At 71.7% G+C, this 19,936-nt stretch overlaps 2 protein-coding genes across 10 annotated transcripts; both read right to left on the bottom strand.

Moving 5' to 3' along the window:
- Positions 1-173: 173 nt before the first annotated feature.
- ZBTB7B (zinc finger and BTB domain containing 7B) lies at positions 174-13,631 on the bottom strand. 5 transcript variants are annotated; one of them, XM_037370953.1, is made up of 3 exons: positions 13,538-13,631; positions 2,198-3,201; positions 174-1,724 (listed from the first exon to the last, which is right to left on the bottom strand). In XM_037370953.1, exons 2-3 carry the CDS (start codon positions 3,193-3,195, stop codon positions 1,304-1,306), a joined length of 1,419 nt encoding a protein of 472 aa, XP_037226850.1. In that variant the 5' UTR covers positions 3,196-3,201; positions 13,538-13,631; the 3' UTR covers positions 174-1,303. The 5 variants fall into 5 exon arrangements, with proteins under 5 accessions (XP_037226850.1, XP_037226848.1, XP_037226851.1 ...); XM_037370951.1 differs by lacking the exon at positions 13,538-13,631 and adding an exon at positions 13,416-13,529; XM_037370954.1 differs by lacking the exon at positions 13,538-13,631 and adding an exon at positions 12,989-13,402.
- A 1,818-nt stretch (positions 13,632-15,449) lies between these two features.
- LOC119140043 (mothers against decapentaplegic homolog 6-like) lies at positions 15,450-19,598 on the bottom strand. 5 transcript variants are annotated; one of them, XR_005101531.1, is made up of 5 exons: positions 19,072-19,598; positions 18,315-18,725; positions 18,065-18,178; positions 16,177-17,391; positions 15,450-16,110 (listed from the first exon to the last, which is right to left on the bottom strand). XR_005101531.1 is itself a non-coding variant. In XM_037371063.1 (4 exons), the coding sequence occupies exons 2-4, from the start codon at positions 18,706-18,708 to the stop codon at positions 16,853-16,855; spliced, it is 1,047 nt and encodes a 348-aa protein (XP_037226960.1). In that variant the 5' UTR covers positions 18,709-18,725; positions 19,072-19,598; the 3' UTR covers positions 15,450-16,852. The 5 variants fall into 5 exon arrangements, 2 of the variants coding, with proteins under 2 accessions (XP_037226960.1, XP_037226961.1); XR_005101530.1 differs by having other exon boundaries at positions 15,450-16,176; positions 16,210-17,391; XR_005101532.1 differs by having other exon boundaries at positions 15,450-15,737; positions 16,210-17,391.
- Positions 19,599-19,936: the final 338 nt, after the last annotated feature.

The following is a 19,936-nucleotide window of genomic DNA, read 5'->3' as shown; positions in this document are numbered from 1 at the left end:
TCCCTATACCAAGCGCCACAGTGCCCCCAGCCCCTCAATATCACTGTCCCCAGCACCTTGATGTCCCCAGCCCCGGGGCGCCCCCAGCCTCACTCCCTGCCCCAGGCCCAAGCAGAGCAGCACCGGCGGGGGGGGGTGGTGCAGGGCAGACAGACAGCCGGGCGCGGAGGGGGTCCCTGCTTCTCCGTTTATTACCAAGCAGCCTTCGTTTAAAAAAACAAACACAAACAGACAGACAGACAGACAGAGGCGACCCGGCAGGGCGGGGGGCGGCCGCCCACCGATTATTCGTTTGGTTCCTGACACCAGAGAGGTTCAAGTAGCCGAAAAGTTTCAAGTTCACCATAAGGCACTTTAAAGCCATGACGGGAGCCGAGCCCCTCGTCCCCATCACCCCTCCCGGCACCCCATGGCAAGGGACAGATGCGCGGGGGCCGGGCAGCGCTGGCGGGCAGCAGCGGAGGGGCTGGGGCGGGGGGGGAATATATTACATCATCTTTTTAAATATAGATAAACTCTTATTTTAGGCAAATAGTGCCGGTCCCCTGCTCCCCCGGGGGGGAGGGGGGGGGGCTGCGCCCTGGGGGGGGCATGTGCAAAGGGCAGAGGGGTGACCGCGGGGGCCCGGCCACCCCGGGGAGGGGGGTCCCACAGGGCCGGGGTGGTTGGGGGGGATGGGATCGGGTGGGGGCCGGGGCTGCCCCGCACCCGGGTGGGCTCACCCGAATAGTGCAACCAAGAGAAAGCAGCCGGGAGTGCAGGGGCGAGGGGGGCTCGCCGGGGAGGGGCTGCTCGGGACGGGGAGGGCTGGGGGGGGGGGGGGGGGACACAAGCTATGCACAGCGCAGGGCGGCGGCCCCCCCGCCTCCACCCGCACACCGGGGGGCGGGGGGGGGGGCGCCCTGCTGGCCCCGCCCGCGCCCTCCTGTTCGGGGCCAGGGGCGCCCTCGGTCCGCGGGTGCCACCGCCCGGTCCCGGCCCCGCTGGGGGGCGGCATCCACTCGGGGGGGGGGGGCGCACACACCCCAGCCCCGGTCCCCCCCCCCCCCCCGGCCCCCTCGCCGGGGCTCCGCTGCCCGGGTACGGCGGGGGGAAACCCGGGCACGGCGGATGGGGGGGGTGCGCCCTGGGCACGGTGGGGGGGCGGCGGGGACACCCCCCCACCCCATTGTGCAAATCGGCCAGGGGGGAGTTTCCCCCTTTGCATAACTGGGAATGAACCGTGACGGGAAAAACGGGAACAGAAACCCGGGGCGGGCACGGCACGGCTCAGCATGGCACGGCACTCGCCGTGGCAGTGGCCCTACACCGTCTCCACCGGCACGGTGCCGTCCGGCTGTGGCCCTTCCTCACCCTCCGGCTCATCCTCCTCCTCCTCCGGCTGCCCCGGACCCCAGTAGCGGGCGATGGAGAGGCGCAGCCCCTCCAGCCGCCCATTGGAGAGGTCAAGGCCAGGAGGGCCGGTGGGCGGCGGCGGCGGCTCGTCGCGGCGTCGACGGCGGGTCCGCACCTCTAGGCAGTTCTGGCCCTTGAGGTGCCGCTGGAGGTGGTCGTCCTTGGCGAAGGCCTTGTGGCAGAGGTAGCACTCGTAGGGCCGCGCGCCCGTGTGCAGGTGCATGTGGTTCTTCAGGTCGTAGCTGTGCAGGAAGCGGGCGCTGCAGTGCTGGCAGGAGTAGGGCCGCTCCCCCGTGTGCTTACGCATGTGGATCTTCAGCTTGTCATTCCTGGGGACACACAGACACAAATGGAGAGGCAGACGTTGGCACAGGGCAGCTGGCATCCCTAGGGAAGCAGCCACCTGGCTGCAGTAGGCAGCGGGATGGTGCTGGCAGTGCAGTGGTAGGGATGCTCTGCAAGGAGGAGGGGGGCTGGGGTTCTGGCAAGGTGGGGGACCAGATCCCGGCTGCCTGGTTGGGGTGTGCAGGGACTGCTGTGGCACCAGCGGCGGTGGGAAATGCATCCTGGTGTTGCACCGTGCCAGGATGCAGCTGAGTACCAGCAGGGGAGGTGCAGCTCAGGATGCTGCTGGGTACCACGGCTGGCAGGCAGGGCGGGTCGCTCTGGCAGCACTCACGGGGGGCACAGAAGCCCCCCTGGCCCTGCACTTGCACCACGGCAGGGAAGCGGCCAGGCACTAGCAGGGGAGGTGCCAGGGGCAGGGGGGGATGCCGTCGGGTACCCACCGGGCTGCACTCACCGTGTGAAGCGGACCCCGCAGACCTGGCAGGCGAAGGGCTTCTCGCCTGTGTGCGTGCGCATGTGGCGGGGCAGCTTGCCGGCGCCGTGGATGACCTTGTGGCAGACGGGGCACTCCTGGGGCATCTGCGAGCGGCGCTTGCGCACCAGCTTGTCGGGCGTATCCAGCCCAGGCGCCAGCGACTCGTGGTGCAGCGAGCTCAGGTACGCCATCAGATCAGGGTCGATGGCGTCCTCGTCGGAGGCAGCCTCCTCGGGGGACAGGGGGGGCTGGTAGGGGAAGGGGAAGGGGTGCGGGGGCAGCTCCTCTTCCTCGGGCAGCTCGAAGCTGTCGTAAGGCAGGGGCAGCCCCTCGGGCAGGGGTGGCGAGGGCGGCTGGGGGGGTGGCGGGGGGCTGCCGCAAGCTTCGGCCTCGGCGGGCGGCTCCTCGGTGTGGTTGTTGAGCCGGGCGCCACGGGCTTGCAGAAACTTGCGGGTCTTCTTGCTGCGGCGGGCAGCGGGGCGGGGGGGTGGCGGGGCGGGCGCTTCGCCCTCGGGGAGGGCAGCAAAAGCCTCCAGGTAGCGGCGGGCACGCTCGCAGTCGCTGTCATCGGGGCCGGGTGCCTCCAGCCCGCTGCCCTGCAGGATCTCCACGCAGGCGGCTATCACGCAGGGGATCTCCAGCAGCCGGGCGGCGCGCAGCACCTCGCCCATGTTGGCACTGCTGATGGTGAGCGTGGCCGTGTAGGCAAACTCCAGCAGCGCGCCCAGTGCCTCTGGCCCCACAAAGTCCAGCTCGCAGACCTCCTGCCCCGGTCCTGGTCCAGCAAAAAGCTTCTTGAAGTAGCGGCTGGAAGCGGCCAGGACGGCGCGGTGGGTGCGATACTCCAGGCCCTGCGTCTTGATGGTGACATCGCAGAGCAGCCCCAGCTGCCGCTGCTCATTCAGGCAGCTCAGCAGCTCGCTGCTGTGCTCGGGGAAGGGGATACCGATGAGGTCGTCCTCTGGGCTGGCCATCATCCTCACCTGCGGGAAGGACGGGATGCTCGCCGACTGGCATGGCAACCAGCCCAAAGCCTGGACTAAACACCGCGGCTGGAGCATCAGCCGCGCCGCCAAGCCAGGGTGCGAGGAAAACCTCATCGCACGGGGCTCGGTGGCACAGGGGTTTCGGTGGGATACCAAACCGGAGCAGGCTGGGGGCCTGGGGGCTGCCCTCACCCCACACACACACATACACACACCCCCGGTGAGGTTGGCGGGCAGCAGGCCCCCCACCACAGCCCCCCGCGCTTCCTCCATCGCTGGCACCTGGCCGCCCGCGCCACCACAGCAAAGGGGGAAATCTCAGTGCGGCGCCTTTGAACGGCGCCGAGGCACCGCACTTCCTGCACCAGCCCACCCACCCCCTGGCCCCCCGGCACCGCTGGGTGCACCCACCGGCTCCCGGCAGCCCCGTCCTGGGAACGCGGGCCTCGCCGGCAGCGGGTGCAGGTGGGCGGGCGAGTGCCGGGAAGAGGGCCCCGAGGGCCGGGGGCCGCCCCGCGGAGCCCAGGCTGGGAACGGGGGCCACGCTTCCTGCCACCGCAGATTAGGATCAGCACCCGCGCCGCCGGTTCCTGCCCCCGCTCCCGGTGGGGGCCTGGCCCCCTCCCTCCCGCTTTGCCCCAGCCTGGGGCCGCTCCTCGCCCAGCCAAGCCCTGCCTGCGTGAGCCGGGCCTTTCCCACGCTGCGGCTGGCAGGGCTTGGCCCCGGCTCTAAACCCGGCGCTGCCGACGCTGGCACCTGCGGTCCTCATGGTGCTGCATCGGGGACCCGCGCGTCCCCACGGAGCCGGCACAGGCGGGCGATGGAGCCTGCGGGAAGAGGGAGCCCGCTACCCTCCCAACCCACAGGTAGGGTACAGGTGGCAGCCACGGTGCTGCGACCCCGTGCCCAGCCACAGGTAACGCCACCCCAGCTGGCTGGTGCTGCTGGGTGACACTGGTGCTCTGCTGGGTGACACTGGGGTGGGAGGTCTGTCTGGTGGCTGCAGCCCTGCCTGCACCCTGGGGCAGGCACTGCCACATCCAGGCTGGCGGTGCTGCCAGAGCTGTGCCATGCCACGCCGAGCTGGGCCAAGCCACGGTGCACGGTGGCATATGGCACCAGACATCACCAAGTCACAGCAGGGCACACTGAGCCATGCCAAGCCATGGTGCAAGGTGGCATATGGCACTGGCTATCACCAAGCCACACCAGGCCACGCTGAGCCATTCCAAACCATGGCACATGGTGGCATATGGCACCGGACATCACCAAGCTGCACCAGGCCATGCTGAGCCATGCCAAGCCATGGCACACGGTGGCATATGGCACTGGCTATCACCAAGCCACGCCAGGCCATGCTGAGCCATGCCAAGCCATGGCACACGGTGGCATATGGCACCGGACATCACCAAGCTGCACCAGGCCGCGCTGAGCCATGCCAGGCCCAGCCGAACTGAACCCCGCCATGCCGTGCCGGACCGTGCCAAGCCACGCTGTGCTGTCGGCGGGCGCGGGGGACGTGCCCCCTCTTGCCCGTGGAGGGGCGGCGCGGCCGGCGGCCCCCGGCACAGGGGCCCATCCCCGCGCCGGCCGCTCCCTGCGCTTGGGCGGCCGCCAGCTGGGGCTGCCTCGGCACGGCTGGGAACGGCCCCGGAGCAACCGGCTGCGGAGCCGCCCCAGCCGCTGCCGAGCAGGCCCGACCGGCATGGCAGGCGGCAGCCGCCCCTGAAACTGGGAGCCGGGCAGTGCCGACCGCCCGGGATGCTGGCGCCAATGCCAAGTGCCCATGGCCGCCCCCTCGCCAGGAGCCCGTCCCGCCGCTGGCCGGGGTCCCCGGTGCCCGCCGGGGCGGGGGCGAGCGGATTAGGGGTGATTAAACCATCAGGGCCCCGGGAGCCAACAGGCAGCGACAGCCCCCGGTGGGATTAGGCAGGATTAGCAGCGGGGGCAGGATTAGGGGAGTCGAGCGCCCTGCGCTGCAGGGGGATGATGGGGACGTGGCGCCTGCCGAGGGCAGCCCAGAGCCCTGCGGACCCCCGGGGCTGTCACAGGCGGTGGTCCCGCCACGGAGTGGCACCTGCATCGTCCGTCGCTGCCTCCCCCAGCTAAATGCCAGCAGCAGCGGGATGGCCGCCCCGTCCCCACGGCACCCCCAGCCCCACCAGACACCCAGCGCTCTTCCTGCTGCTGGGGCCGGGGCCGGCACCCACAGCTGGCATGTGCCCGTCGGGGGGCTCCAGCACCCGGGGATGCCTGGGCCTGGCAACTGAGACCCCAGCGGGTGGCAGGGGGCTTCAAGGAACAGGTACGGCCACCAGCCTCGCCGTGGTGCGGTGCAGGCGGGAGCCGCCTTGGCACTGCCGGTGCCGCAGAACTCACCGGAGGCCCAGCTCAGGCTGGCGGGGGAGCCGGGACCCCCGTGAGCGGCCACCGGGCCGGATGCCTGTGGACAAGGGCGCAGGGCCGGGGCAGGGCGGGGGCGAGGCGGCGGCAGGAGGGGGATTTTCCATCGCACCAAACCGCCCGTTACGGCTTCTTCTCCGACACCCCCCCACCCCCCCCCCACCCCCCCGCGCATCCTCCCTGCTGGAGCGAAGTCACATGCTGAGCGGGTGCTGCCATCGAGGAGATCAGAGCGGCGATAAGGAAACGGGGAGGGGGGGGACGGGGACAAGGTGTGAGGGTACCAGAGCCACTCCCGGCCCCCCGACGTTCCGTGGCTGGCACCAGAGATGATGGCACAGGGAGCATGGGCTGAGGAGGGGGCCGGTGATGATGCCCACACCCCCGTCGCACCAGGGCTTTCTTGGTTACGTCAATGCCTGCGGCCGGGCCCGTTTCGGCTGTGGCAGACACACGGGGCTGGGGAAAGGGGGGGTTGCTCCCCACGCTGAGCCGGCTCCTGCGCCAGGGCGGGCAGCAGCGGGAACAATGCCTGGCCAGGTCAGCCTGACATCCCGCCGCCAGCCCATGCCGCCTGGTGCAGCCACGGCCAGCCCCCATTCACCAGCTGGTTCCCCCCCAGTGCCCCTGGCCCGGGGTCTGGCCGTTCCAGCACGGCTGCACGTGGCAGGGTGGGTGTCTGGCCCTACAGCACCCACCCAGCGTGGGGACTGGCTGTCCCGTGCCACCGAGGCAGGATGGCACCCTGCACGCGGGCATGGTGCCAGCCTGTGCCGGGCACTGGTCCTGGCTTGGCGATGGTGGGAGATGTGGGGTAGAAGGGGGTGTCTGGGTGCCCCCCCTTGCTCCCTCATGGGGAAGGGGGGCAGGGGTCATGGGGAGCATGGCCCCCACCCCAGGCTGCTGCAGGGTGCTACTGCTTTCGGTCACAAGAATTGCAAATGCTGTCGAGGGACTTCACAGCCGCACCGGGGAGAATGAGTCACCCAGGAAGGGGAGCGAAGCACCAGCCATCATCGACCTGGTGGCCCCCGGCCCCTTGCCCCGCGGGGCCCCTCGCCCTTCGGGAGCTGGGAAGGGGACCCAGGTATGCAGCCATGCACCAGCTCCCCCCATCACCCACGCCCCCATCACCCAGCCCAAAGCCAGCGGGGAGCAGCGGCGGTACCAGCGCCGGGTGCCATGGTGTGGGGGGGTGGCATGGCTGTGGGGTGGGGGGCTGCGCAGCCTCTCTGCCCACCTGGCGGGAAGGCGGTGGGCTGGGGGCCAGCCAGGCTGGTGGCGCTGAAGTGGGCACATGCTGCGGGCATGCTGGGGGTCCCAGTGCTGGAGGGGAGGCGGCTGGGGGAAGCGGTCCCGCTCTTTGAAAGAAGAAGAAACAGCGAGCAGAAACGAAAGGAAATGGTTTGAAGAGAGAAAAGGATAAACAGAGCCCCCATGCCCCACGGTGCCAGGGAGCGAGCCCCGCGGCACCACCCTGGCCTCCCACCACCATCCGGCTCCTGGCACCCGTGGTGCCACCCGGAGAGCTCTCGGTTCCCAGGTGCCTTGAGCACCTCGCGGGCACGGCAGCCATGGGCACTGAGCCAGGGGGTCTGAGTGCTGTGGCCCAAGTCGGTCTCTGTGCTGGTGCCCGGTGTGGCTGCCGGTGCCAACCGCGCACGATAGCCAGGCTGGAGGCTGGGTGCAGGCGGCCCTGCCATGGCGGCGCAGGTGGCTGCAGGACCCGCGGCGTCCCCAGTGCCAACCCTGGCACCTGCAGCGGGGACAAGCAGCCACCGGCCCAGCCAAGCCCCCAGCGCCAGCCCCCTGCCCGCCAGCCCCACACTGGCACCACAGCCCCCTCCCGCCGCCATCATGGCCCCTCTCGCTGCCAAAACCTTCCCCAGCGCCTGGGCCAGGCAGAGGCACGTCCGGCTGCCTGGCACCACCGCCGTGGGGTGTGGGTCTCACTCTGCCAGGCCGTGGTGACCCGAACCTCACTGCCCGTCCCATCCCGTCCCACCGGCAGCGAGGGCGGTGCAGGGCCCAGGCGATGCCAGCATCCCGGGCAGCCTCCCGGCCGGTGCCAAAACAGCCATGCCTGGCTCTCCCCGTGCCCGGCAGCACCGCGCCGGGTCCCCACTGCCCCGGCACCTTCTCCGCCATGACGGCTGGCGGCGGCGGGGTGGGCGCTCGGCTCACCTGGCGTGTGTCCCGGCGTGGCTCGGCGCTGCGCCGCGGCCGGGTCGGCGGCCCGCGAGCGGCAGGGAGGGGAAGGCAGGGTGCTGTGTGAACTTGGCCCCGCTCCCCGCTGCACTTGAGCGCAGGATCCCACCTCAAAAGGAGTCGACGCCCACACCCCGGGTCACGCACCTCCCAGCCCCGCTTCCCAGAACACACACGGCATTAACCCTTCACGGCCAGCGCCATGCCGCGGGGTGCCAACCCAGAACCGGGCAGGGGGCATCCCCCGGCCCCCTCCCGCCGGAGGAAATTCCCAGTGCCGGTAGGACAGGCACCCCATGCCGCGGGCATCCCCTCCCCGCCACCAGCATCGCCTCCCCGCCGCATGCCCCGGCCCCCTGCACCGAGGCGTCGGACAGGCTCTCGCGCTCCCGCCGCCCCAAGGCAGGGCGCTGGGTGCCGGGTGCTCACTGCTGGCCGTGGCCGGCCCGGCTGAGCCGGGAGGGCGCCTGCGCCTGGCGGGAGCGGGGCTGCCACCGCAGGGCTGGGCTCGGTGCGGCGTGCCATGGCCTGCCTGGACAGCCCTGGAGCCGCCCCCCAAACCTGCAGACGCACGTCCCGCTCCGCCGTCCCCGAGGTCCCACGGGGGATGTGGACAGCCGTGACCCAGGGAGGGGGCTCAGGGGTGGCCCCTGCTGAACCTAGTCCCCTCCGCTCGCCGGGGCACCCACACTCCCCCCACCCCCCCCCAGCCCCCTGGGGCCAGCTGCAGGTTCGCGCAATCCCCCCCCAGTAATTACACCCTCTGCATCCCCAGCTAAACAGCAATTAACAGCCCGGGGAGTGCTCCCCACACCCCACCCGGCACCCAGCATCCGCCCCGGCCGCCCACACCAGCCCGGCCGGGGGGCAGCCCCACCGCAGTGCCCTGGCACGGCCCCGGCAGGGCTCTGGGCAGCCGTGCCAGCGCTGCCAGCAGCACAAGGCCGGGCAGAAAGGGGAAGAGCCCTGTGCCAGCCCGGCCGCCAGCCGGGCAGGGAGGGGGCCTCTGGCCCCAGCAACGTTGGCGGAAAGAGCGGGTTGTGCAAGAGCCCGAGCAAACGGGCCGGCAGCAGGGACAGCAGGCGGGCAGGGGGGCAGTGGCTGCGCCAGCATCGTGCCCACGCAGGCCAGGATGCCCTGGCACGGCATCCCGCCTCCCCCATCACCAGGGACCGCGTGCTGGGCAGAGGCTGGCCGTGCCACCATGGGTCAGCCCGAGGGCTGGAGCGCCGGCAGCATGTGGCTGGGAGGCAGCGGTGGTGCCGGCAGCCTTGTCCACCACGCTGCCACCACGCGCCGGGCTGGCCGGCCACCCCAGTGGGGGGCACAGACCCAGGCCAGCGTCCCCAGGAGGGTGGGAGGGACGCGGCACCAGCTTGCCAACCCTTTGCCTGCCCTTTGCTCCCCATAAAGGAGGGAAACGGCGCCAGCCCCCCCTGGCCCAGGTGTGCCAGGTGCTAAGGGCGGGAGATAAGGTGGGCGAGGCGGGCAGGGAGGGGCATGGCATGGGCACGCAGCCCTGACTCAGGGTTCCCGCTGGTGGCCAGGCCCCGCTGGGGTGAGTCATGACATCCCCCCCACCCTGGGGGTGTCGCAACTGCCCATGCGCTGGCCACAAACTGCTGCTCACCCCGGCTGGGGGGCACCAAGGGTGCCCAATCAGGGGGGACCAGGTGATGGATGGGCTGACCTTCATCCATCCTCCTCCACGCTCCGTCCTGGCCTTGGCCAGTGACACCCTGACCAGTGGCACCAGTGATGGGCCGCAGCCCCGTCCCGCATGCAGCTGGGACAGGTTCCAGCAGCATCTCCCATGTGGTGCCACCCCCCTCTCCTGACAGCAGGATGGGCACCCCAGCCATGGGCAGCCCTACCTCCCGCACCACATCCCAGTACGGGGGACCACAACATGCCAGGACAGGAGAGGTCCCACAGCCACCTGCTCACCTATGGGTGGCCACTATGGATGTGGCCAATGGCGTGTGGCTTCTGTGGGTCACCCCTGGGCTCCCCGCTCCAAGCATCACCATCCCCAGCACTGGGGAGAGGCCACGTGAGGCCGGACACCGGCTGTCCTCAGCTGCTCCCTGCCAGGGCGGCCTGGGGAGCGGGGCCACATGCAGGCAGAGGGAAGGAGGGTAGGAAGGAAGGAAGGAAGGAAGGGGTTGCCGAAATGGAGCTCAAGGAGGGGGGAACAGGAAGGAAATGGTCAACAGCAAACCCCACCTTTGATCACCCCCCGGCATGGGGCAAAACCCACTCACAGATTCCCCAGCAGCCGGGGGGGACTGGGCTGTGGTCAAGGCAGCCGCTGCGCGGTGGGCTCTGAGCCCACCCAGTGCCCAGGCCACCCCTGCCGGTGCCGAGGGCCACAGCAGAGCTGGGCATCCCGCCGCGTCCCGGCTTGCGTGCCCAGTGTGGCCAGGACCCCACCGGGATGGAGCGAGACTCAGCTGCCCACGGGCACCCTGGTGCCAGGCACGGGGGTACCCATGGCAGCAGGGCGAGGCTCTGCCAGCCCTCAGCCTGGGCCAGCCAGGCTTGCCCACGGCTGGTCCCGCTTGCCAGCCCCAGGGCGAGCCAGCTCCGGTGCTGCTTGCCCTGTGGCACAGTCACAGGAGCCCCTTGGAGGGCAGCCAGACCCCCTGGGTCCCACCGCTGCCACACGGCCCTGAGCAGCCCCCCAGGCTGGTGCATCCCTCCCTGACACGGGGTCCCTGTCTTCAGAGCACCTCGGGAACTGAGCACTGCCAGGCGGCACAGGACAGGCCCCAACGACGCTCCATCCCGGCAGCAGGGCGGTGCTGGTCCCACTGGGGTCACCTGGCAAGGACAGTGCCAGCCCACGGCCCCCCCTCCACACCCCCCGAAATAGCCTGGCTTCCGCCCCCACGGCAGCTGCCTGCTGCCAGCTCCCCGCTGCCCACGGCTGATCCCAGGGGAGGGAAGGGGGGGGGCAGGCGGCTCTAATCCCCCCCAAGCCCACAGAGCACTGCCTGCGCGGCTGTGCCCGCCGCAGCCTCACCGGCCCACGCAGTGCTGCCAGCGAGACCCCCGCCAGCCCCACGTGGCGGAGCACAGCCAGGGGCAGCCGCCGTGGAGTCCCACCACGGTACACGGGGCCGTCCCAGAACCGTCCCCAGTCCCAAGCCACACTGGGATGTCCCCACCGTGCCGGCAGGCTCGGCACTGCCCAAGCCGGGCAGGAATCCACTTCCCTTCCCCTCCTTGGCCCCGCAGCGGGACAAGAGTGGAGCATCCCCCTGCCCATCCTCACAGCGGCCCCCAGGCCCGTGCCTCTGGGGATGCCCATGGGAGGGGAACCGAAGCAAAACTGCCAGGGTGCAGCGGTGCCCCCCGCGTGCCAGCCAGCCTGGCCGCACTCCCCACCCCATCAGTGTCCAGGGCAGCAGCGCTGGCCCCCACCCTGCCCAGGACCCCGCGCCTGGCAGCAGGACCCCCTACTCACCGCCCCTCCAGCCGCTGCCCATGGGGCCCAGGGACACGGTGGGGACAGCCGGGGCAAAGCGGAGCATGCAGCGCAGCCAAGGCTGCCGGGAGAGGCCAGCGCTCGCCTGACCTACTTCTCCTTCCGCATCACCTGCTTTCATTTTCCCTCGCCACGGCTCGGTCCCCCCCGCCCGCCCACAGCCCCGCCGAGTCACGCTACTGGCTCGGGGGGCACGGGGCACCCAGGCCCCGCGGCTCCCACCGCACCGGCATCTGCGCCAACCGGCCACCCATCGCTGGGCCGGGAGAGCGGCCGGGCACTGAGTACGGTGAAGGTCACACCGGCCACCGCAGCAGCCCCAGCCACGGCCACCTCCCCAGCTGCCTGCGCGGCCACCCAAGCGTCACCTCCCTGGCACGAAGCGAGTTTGACGGGTCTCAGCCCAGCCCCTGGCCGGGTCCTCCAGCCGCCCCGGGGCTCGCTGGGGTGTGGACATGCAGCTCCTGGGGCATGTCGGGGACGCCAGCGCTGCTGGGGGGACTCGGCAGGCGCCAGTCCCCCCAGCCAGGGCAGCCTCCCCCGCCCTGACCCCCCAGCTCGGTGGTGGGGTTACCATGGGAAGGCGGCAGCGGCGGCGCAGGGGGAGCGTGGGCTCCCGGGGGCTCCCGCCAGCAGCCCGCGCGCTGCCAGGAGAGATTTCTCCGTGGTTTCATCATCCACCGCCCGCCCCGAAGGAGAAGTTCCTGCTCCGCGCGTGGGGCAGCAGCCACCCCTCGAGGGTCGGGGGGCTGTGCTGGCCCCCACACCCCCTGCTGCACCCGCCGCCTGCCCCTGCCGCGCTCAGGCCTGTCGTGCTCGTGCCACGTGTGCACCGAGGGTGCACGGCACCAGCTGGCAGAGCCGCACCGCCGCGGCCTCGGGCTCAGCACCGTGGTGCCGCCAGTGAGGGGGGGCTGCCCAGCCCGGGCCCCGGCGGGTGGTCTCAGGAGGTCCCCAGCACCCAACACCGATGTCCACCCGTGTCACACACCCCCCACCCCCCACCACCCCCCATCTGTCACCTCCCCACACCCAGGGGTTTCACCACTCCGCACTCCAGTCGCCAGCAAAGGCACCCCAGCCCCAAGCAGCCCGCAGCCAGCCCCGCCGCCCCACACCCTCCCCTGCCCACAGCTTCCCCTTCTCCACACACTCAACTCCAAGTTCCTGAGCCCAGCCCCTCCCTCCACACCCGGCACTGGCATCACCGCCGCGGCCTCGAGTCGCCGGCAGCTGCTGCGTGCCAAGCACCGGAGCCGGGGGACCCCAGCACCGCGGGACCCCTCGCAGCCGGGGAAACAGAGGCACGGCCACACTCACCCCGCGCCAAACCCAGCACCACGTCCCCCTCGCCCGGTAAAAGCAGCTCCGGGTCAAGGGCGGCCGCGGCCCAAGACGGTGACTCCCTCCGGCACGGGCTGTGGCGGGAGGGTAAATACCGCACCCCACCCCGGGCAAACAGCCGGCTGGGGGCAGCCAGCCAGGGGGGGACAGGTACAGCAGGGCTGGGTGCACTGGGACAGAGTCCACCAGCGCTCGGCGGGTGCTACCGAGCCACCGGGCCCGGTGGGCACCCCGGTGTGGACCCTTGCCAGCAGCCAGCAGTGAAACACCCGCCGCCAGCGTGCCAGGCCCAGAGGGTCACTGGTGTGCTGCAGCGTGCCGGGACACGGGGACACCCACCTGCCGGTACCGGCGTTGGCGCCATGGGGGATCCCGAGCTGTCACCCCGCCGTGACGGTGCCATGCCCAGTGCAGCCGGGGATGCGGCCGAGCCGCTCAGCGGGCCGGGAAGGGCGGTGGGACGGCGGCAGCACCCCGGTGAGCGTGGGGGGACCCCGGCTGGATGGTGGCACCACAAGTGGACCCCGGCCAGAGCCTTGGCAGCCAACCCGGGAGGCGGCGGGGACCTGCCGGTGTCCCCCGTTTCCCGCAGCCCCGTGCGGAGGAGCCGGGAACGGCCCCCGCGTGGCCCCCTCCGCCCCGCAGGCGACACGTCCACCGGCCCCAGCGTGGAGCAGCGGCGGGCAGGCACGGTCCGGGCGCGGAGCACCTCGGCGCACCCGCCCGCCGCCGGTAGCCGGTAGCATCCCGGATCCCCGCGACTCACCGCAACCGGGCTGCCAAAACGGTCGCCGTACCGGTACCGGTCCCGGTCCCGTTACCGGTCGGTCGGTACCTCCGTGCAGACCCCGTCGGTGGGTCCGTCCGCTCCCACCCGCCGCCGCTCACCTGCGCGCCCCGCCCGAGCCACGGGCCGGTCCCGGGGCCGCGGCCCCGCCTCCGCCTTCACCTGCCGCCGCCGCGCCCCGCCCGCCCCCCCCCGCTGCCGCCGCCGCCGCCGCCGCCGCCGCCGCCGGGGCTCCAGGAAGCGCCCGCCCCCGCCCCGCTCATTGGGCAGCGCGCCGGCGGTCCGGCCTCCTATTGGTGGGGGGGCCCGCCCATCAGCCCACCACACACCCACACCCCCCCCGGGAGGGCGGGGGCCGAGCGGGCCCCCCCGGGACCGGAGTGCACTGGGGGGGGGGGGCCCGGGAAGAGCTGAGTCAGAGGCGCGGGACAGCAGCGATTAACGGCGCCGCGCTGGGACCGACCCCGTGGCTGGGGGGGTGGGAGTGGGCGGGTGGGGAGTGGGGGGGTGGAACCCGGTACGGCCCCGCCGGCGCCTCGCCCGGTGCCAGGCGCCGAGCGCGCCCCGCCCGCTGCGGCCGCCGAGCCCCGGGGCCGGCCCGCCCCGCTCCGCCCGCGGGCACGGGGCGGGGAACCGGGCACGGGGAGTCGGCCGTGGGGGCGGGGGGTGGAGAACCGGGCACCGGCGGGGGGGAAAAGAGTCCCGGGTACGGGCAGGGATGGAGAACCGGGGCCGGGGAAGCGGGCACCGGCGGGGAGGATGGAGTCCCTCCCGGGCACGGGCGGGGATAGAGAACCGGGCCCGGGGAAGCGGGCACCGGCGGAGGGAGGGGCATAGAGTCCCGGGCACGGGCAGAGGCGGAGAACCGGGGCCGGGGAAGCGGGCACCGGTGGGGGGGGGTGGAGTACCGGGTACAGGCGGGGATAGAGAACCGGGCACGTGCAGGGATGGAGAACCGGGGCCGGGGAAGCAGGCACCGGCGGGGGGAATGGAGTCGCGGGCAGGGCGGGGGTGCAGCGCCGGGGCCGGGGACGCGGCCCCCCCGCTGCCGGCGGTGCTGGGGCAGGGCGCGGCGCGGCCCCCCCGGGAGCGGCCCCGCCGCAGGTGCCGGGGCGGGGACCCCGCGCAACCTGTTTGGCTGCCGCCGGCCCCGGGAGGCAGCGGCGGGGCGGCCCCGGGGCTCACCTCGCCTCACCCCGGCCCCCCCGGCTCCTGACTCAGAGCCCGGCCGCTGCCCGGCGCTGGCGGAAAGTGTGAGGAGCCGCCGCCGCCGCCGCGGGCTGCCAAGGCAAACACGGCCCCGCGCAGACGTTATGTCAGCCGGGCGGGGGGGACCGCGCCGGGGGGCACCGCTCCAGCGCCGGGCCCACCAGCCCCCCCCCCAGCCCCGCCGCCGGCTCCCGGTACCGCGCACCTGCCGCGGCACCGTGCCCAGCCCGCGCCTTCCTCGGCGGGCGCCGGGACTCCGGTGCCCGCAGCCCCCCCCCGGCCCCCGTCCGGCCGTCGGCGCACCTGCACCCCCTCCCCCCCCGCCTCCCCCCGCCCAGGCACCGACCGCGGGGCTCGGGGCTCCCGCGGGGACCGGGGAGGGGGAGATCGCAGAAAATCCCCGGTCGCGCCGCCCTCCGGCCCCGCCGCTGCCCCCCGGGCCCCCGCCCGCCACCACGCGCCGCCGCTCCCCGCAGCGCTGAGCCAGTGCCGGTACCGGAGCCCTCGGTGCCCGGCGCTGCGCTCCGGTGCCGCCCGCCCGCCCGCCGCCCCGGGGCGGCCCCGACGGCGAGGCCCGCACTCACCTGCTGCCCGCGGGGACGCGGCGGGGCCGGGGCCGGGGGGGCCGGGGGGGCCGCGGAGCCGCCAGGCCCGTCTCAGCCGGGCCGGCGGCGTGGCAGGAAGGACCGGGCGGTCATCGCGGCCCGGCCGCGGCCGCCTGCAGAGGGCACTGCCGGTCCCCGAGCCCAGCCCGCGGCCACCGGCGCGCCGCCCGCGCGGGAGCGACACGCGTGGGGACACGGGGAGGGTCTTTGTGCCGGTGGCACCTTTATTGGGGTTAGAAACAGCCGTCGCGGCCCGGGCACCCCGGGACCCCCGAGGCTGCGCTTGCCCGGCGGGTGCCCGGACGCAGGACCCACCGCTGGGGACCCTGCCCTGTCCCCAGCACCCGCCCCACACCCACCCATCCAGCTGTCCTCACCAGCCCAACACCTATCCCTCCAGTTGTGCTCACCGGCCCCACATCTAATCATCCAGCTGTACTCACCGACCCCACACCCATCCATCCAGCTGTGCTCACTGGCCCCACACCTGTCCATCCAGCTGTGTTCTACCAGCTCCAAACCCATCCAGCTGTGCTCACCAGCCCCACACCTATCCATCCGGCTGTGCCCACCAGTCCCACATCTATCCAGCTGTGCCCACCAGTCCCACATCTATCCAGCTGTGCTCACCTGCCCCATATCTATCCAGCTGTGCTCACCAGCCCCACACTCATCCATCCAGATGTGCTCACCGGCCCCACACCTATCCATCCAGCTGTAGTCACATGCACCACAACTATCCAGCTGTGCTCACCTGCTCCACACCCATCCATCCAGCTGTGCTCACCAGCACCACACCTATCCATCCAGCTGTGCTCACTGGCCCCACATCTATCCAGCTGTGCTCACTAGCACCACACCTATCCATCCAGCTGTGCTCACTAGCACCACACCTATCCATCCAGCTGTGCTCACTGGCCCCACACCTATCCATCCAGCTGTGCTCACCGGCCCCACACTTGCCCATCCAGCTGTGCTCTACCAGCCCCACACCCATCCAGCTGTGCTCACCTGCCCCACACTTGTACAGCTGTTCTAACCTGCCCCATTTTCCAGCTGTGCTCACTGGCCTCACACCTCCAGCTGTGCCTGCTCCCTCCTGTTCCCCCCATGCCTGCCATGACCCCCAGGCCCACAGCCCCCCGCCCCGGCTCTGGGGCCATACACCCACTGCCCTCCCCTCCTGCGGCCCCCAGCCCTGCCCTGGCTGCCCCCCCGGGGGCCGGGCCTGGCCCCCCACCCATGGTGCCGGGCGGCTGCTGCATCGTGCTCTGCTTTTTTTACAAAAATTAAATAAATTAAAATAAATTTAACCATTAAAATAATAAAAAATAATAAAAAGATTAAATAGTGCCCTGTGTCAGCAAAAGGCCTGGTGGCGGGTGCTGGCAGGGCGGTGAGCAGGGCATGGGGGAGGAGGGGGCACTGGACCCCCCCGGGGCTGGGGCAGAGGGTCCCAGTAAGGGTCTCCTGGGCCAGAACAGCCCCACTGCAGCACAGCCCTGGCAGAGAGAGGCTGGGGGCGGTGGAGGGGCCCCCTGGCTCATGTCCCCCCCTTCCACCTGCTTTGGGGGTCTCCCTGGCACCCCCCCTCCCAGCCCCTCAGCGCGGCTGGTTGAGCAGCACCTCCAGCCAGCACGGGCAGGAGGTGATGAACTGCCGGGAGTAGCAGGGCCCCCAGCCCTTGGCAAAGCTGATGCGGATACTGTGGGGGTCACAGGGACCCTCCCCGGGCAGCCGCCAGCCCCCCGCACCCCCCACCTGCTCGTAGTCAAACACCTTCGCCGAGTAGCCAGGCAGCACCTTGAGGACAGCGAGCCCACCGGCGCCCAGGACCCCCAGGGTGGGCGAGCTGACAAAGATGGGGTGCTCACTGCGGTTGTACGCCCACACGCCGCCTGGCTCCTGGCTCAGCAGCAGCCCCCGGCCGATCTTGCCGCGCGCCCGCCGCACGGCACGGCTACGGTGGGCAGCCGGCAGCTGGCCCAGGCAGAACCCGCTGCCCCGCGGCAGCTCGCAGAAGACGTTCACTGAGGCCTCGTGCACAGCGTAGAGGCGGCCCACGCGTGTCCGGTGCTCCCAGTAAGCCAGTTTGCACCAGTAGCCGTCCTTAATGGTGTTCCGTGAAAGGCTGGTGTCTGCTGGGGGAGAGCAGAGCCACCGGCTGCCACGCGGGCACGGCCAAACCACGCAGCTGGAGAGCCCAAGGGGAGGGGTGATGGGCAGGGAGTGGGCACAGGGGGGTCCATGCCCCCCCCTCCCCCAGTTCCTGCAGGAGCCAGCCCGGTGGACAGACGGACACGGTGTGCCGGGATGTGCCAGCACAGGCTCTGGCATGGGGCGTGAGTCACCAGAGCCACTGTGTGCTGGCACGGAGGGCCAGGCTGTCCCCAGCCCCCCGTCCCTGGGGACACGGTGAGGGGGGTCCCCGGGCACGGGGAAGGTGGGGCCCTGGTGGCCAGCAGCCAGGCTGGAGCCACAGCTGTGTGCGTCAAGGCACATTGTGTGTGTCCCCGTGGGCAGCGCTTCCTCCGGCGGGGAGCCTGGCGCCGCCAAAAATAACAGGAGCCACAGTGGGGGGGGACTGGGCCCAGGCTGCTCGCCCCCCACCCCCCCGAACCTCTCATCCCACACCGGAGCCATTACCCCCACCAGCTCTGCTCCCCAGTTTTCAGGCTCTGTGACCCACACCTCTGCCCCAGCCAGTAGTGGGGTGGGGGCAGAGCTGCCCGGGGGGGTCAGCCCTGCCCCATCCCTGCCTGCTGGGTGAGGGGGAGCTCGAGCAGCCCCCCCAGTATGGCAGGACCCTCTTACCATGCCGGTCCCCACCGTTGTAGCTGAACTCCAGGAGCTGGGTGCCAGGGTGCTGGGGTTCATCTGGCCAGGAGGGACCGCAGGACACCTTCGAGTAGGGGGGTGGTGGTGTCTCTGGGGTGGGGGAGAGAAGGGGCTGAGGGGCTGGGATGCGCATCCCCCTCCGGAGCATCCCGGAGCCTTGAGCTGGCCCTGGGAACCAGAGGCCGCGTGGGCTCGGGTGGGCTCTAGTGGAGCCCCCGGCACTCACCGGGTGCAGCCAGGCGGCTGAAGTGGTGGGGGTTGCAGCAAAGCACGGCTGCGTCCCCGCAGCCCCCCCGGCCCCCCGCGCAGTAGCAGAGGTGCTTGAGCTCGTAGGGCTGCCGGAGGTCAGGCCAGCGGTAGAGGCGGCAGAGCAGGACCTGGGGGGGCAGCGCCTGCTTGGTCCCCCGCGGTTCCCCCCGCGGTGCCCAGACGCAGCCGGACTCCCAGGCACCCCGGCTCTCCACCGCCTGCACCAGCAGCTCCAGCTCCTCGTCCTTCAGCTTCTTGAAGAGGGCATGTGCCGCCGGTTTGAGGGCACCGGGGCCATCCTCGGGGCCGGCCACCACGCAACGCTGCCGCCACAGCCGCCTCACCAGCCCGGCACGGCGCGAACGGAACATGGGGCAGTGGGGACCACCTGCGGGATGGGGACAGACGTCACCCTCCAACGGCCACGGGGGTCCCTGGTGCAGCCCCCTGCACTGCTGGGGCCCTGGCAAGGCTGCCCTGCCCGGGTTTACTGCTGCCCGCAGCTGCCTCTCCCCCACAGACACGCCAGAACACGGTGACGCTCCCAGGGTGACCCCAGGGTGACATGGGGACGTAACCCCAAAACCAACCTCCAGTGCAGGGGAACCCGCCTGTGCCATAACGGCAACGGCAGGGGACCATGCACCCCTACTGCAGCGCCTACCCACCCCTCCTGCCGCCCCACCTGGCGCGGGGCTGGGCCAGGGGTCCCCAGGGAAGGGGGTCTCACTCACGGCAGGTGGTGGAGCTGGGTGCGAGGAGCCGGGGCTGCGCATGGGGCTGCGCTCTTGGGGCAGCCGGCACCGCTCTGCCCGCAACGCAGGGCTGCCAGGAGCTTTTCCTGTGCCGGGACACTCTTCCCTCCCCCGGACCTCCCCGTTTGGGGAATTCATTGATTCGCCCTGTCCTGGCCAGCCCCGGGGCCAGGATGCAGCAGCAGCAGAGCAGGCGTCAGGCCAGACGGGTGGGCTGCGGCGAGTGGGGATGCCCAGCACCATCCTGCCAGGGCTGCCACAGCCGGGCTGGCCCCGTGGGCAAGGGGGAACAGTGGGGTGCACGGCACAGCACCCTCTTGGCAGACCCCACCCCTGCCCATGTCCATGTCCACACGGGGGTTGCAAGGACCACCCCAGCCCCCCACGGCACCTGCGGCGGGGGTCCCAGCCACTTCCCTGCGGCCAGAGTCAGGGTCCCCTGCCCCATGGGTGCTGGGCAAGGGTGGGAGCCAGCTCCACAACAAAGCGGCTAATGTAAACGGGACCCTTATCCCACGCCGGGCCGGGCTTCCTGCTCCCGACTTCCCGGCGAGATAAGGAAGGCCGGGCTGGCGCCAGGGCTGCGGCGAGGCTGGGGAGAACGGAGCTTCCCCCGCGCCAGGGACAGGGCTGCGGGCAGCCCCCACACCGGGGCCAGCCACCGGCACCGGGAGACCTGGCGGGAGACCCACAGCCATCCCCATGGCGGAGCCCCGGTGCCCCACAACACGTCTGGGTGGCCATGACCTTTGCCGCAGCTCTGGCCAGGTTGGGCCCTTTGGGGACATTTTGCTCTGGCTGCTTCCCGCTGGCTCTTGGCAGCGCCGGGGCCAGCCGGGCGCGC

This window comes from Falco rusticolus, chromosome 19 (assembly GCF_015220075.1).
Source record: "Falco rusticolus isolate bFalRus1 chromosome 19, bFalRus1.pri, whole genome shotgun sequence".
NCBI lineage: Eukaryota > Metazoa > Chordata > Aves > Falconiformes > Falconidae > Falco > Falco rusticolus.
This window is presented reverse-complemented; position numbering and strand designations above follow the sequence as displayed.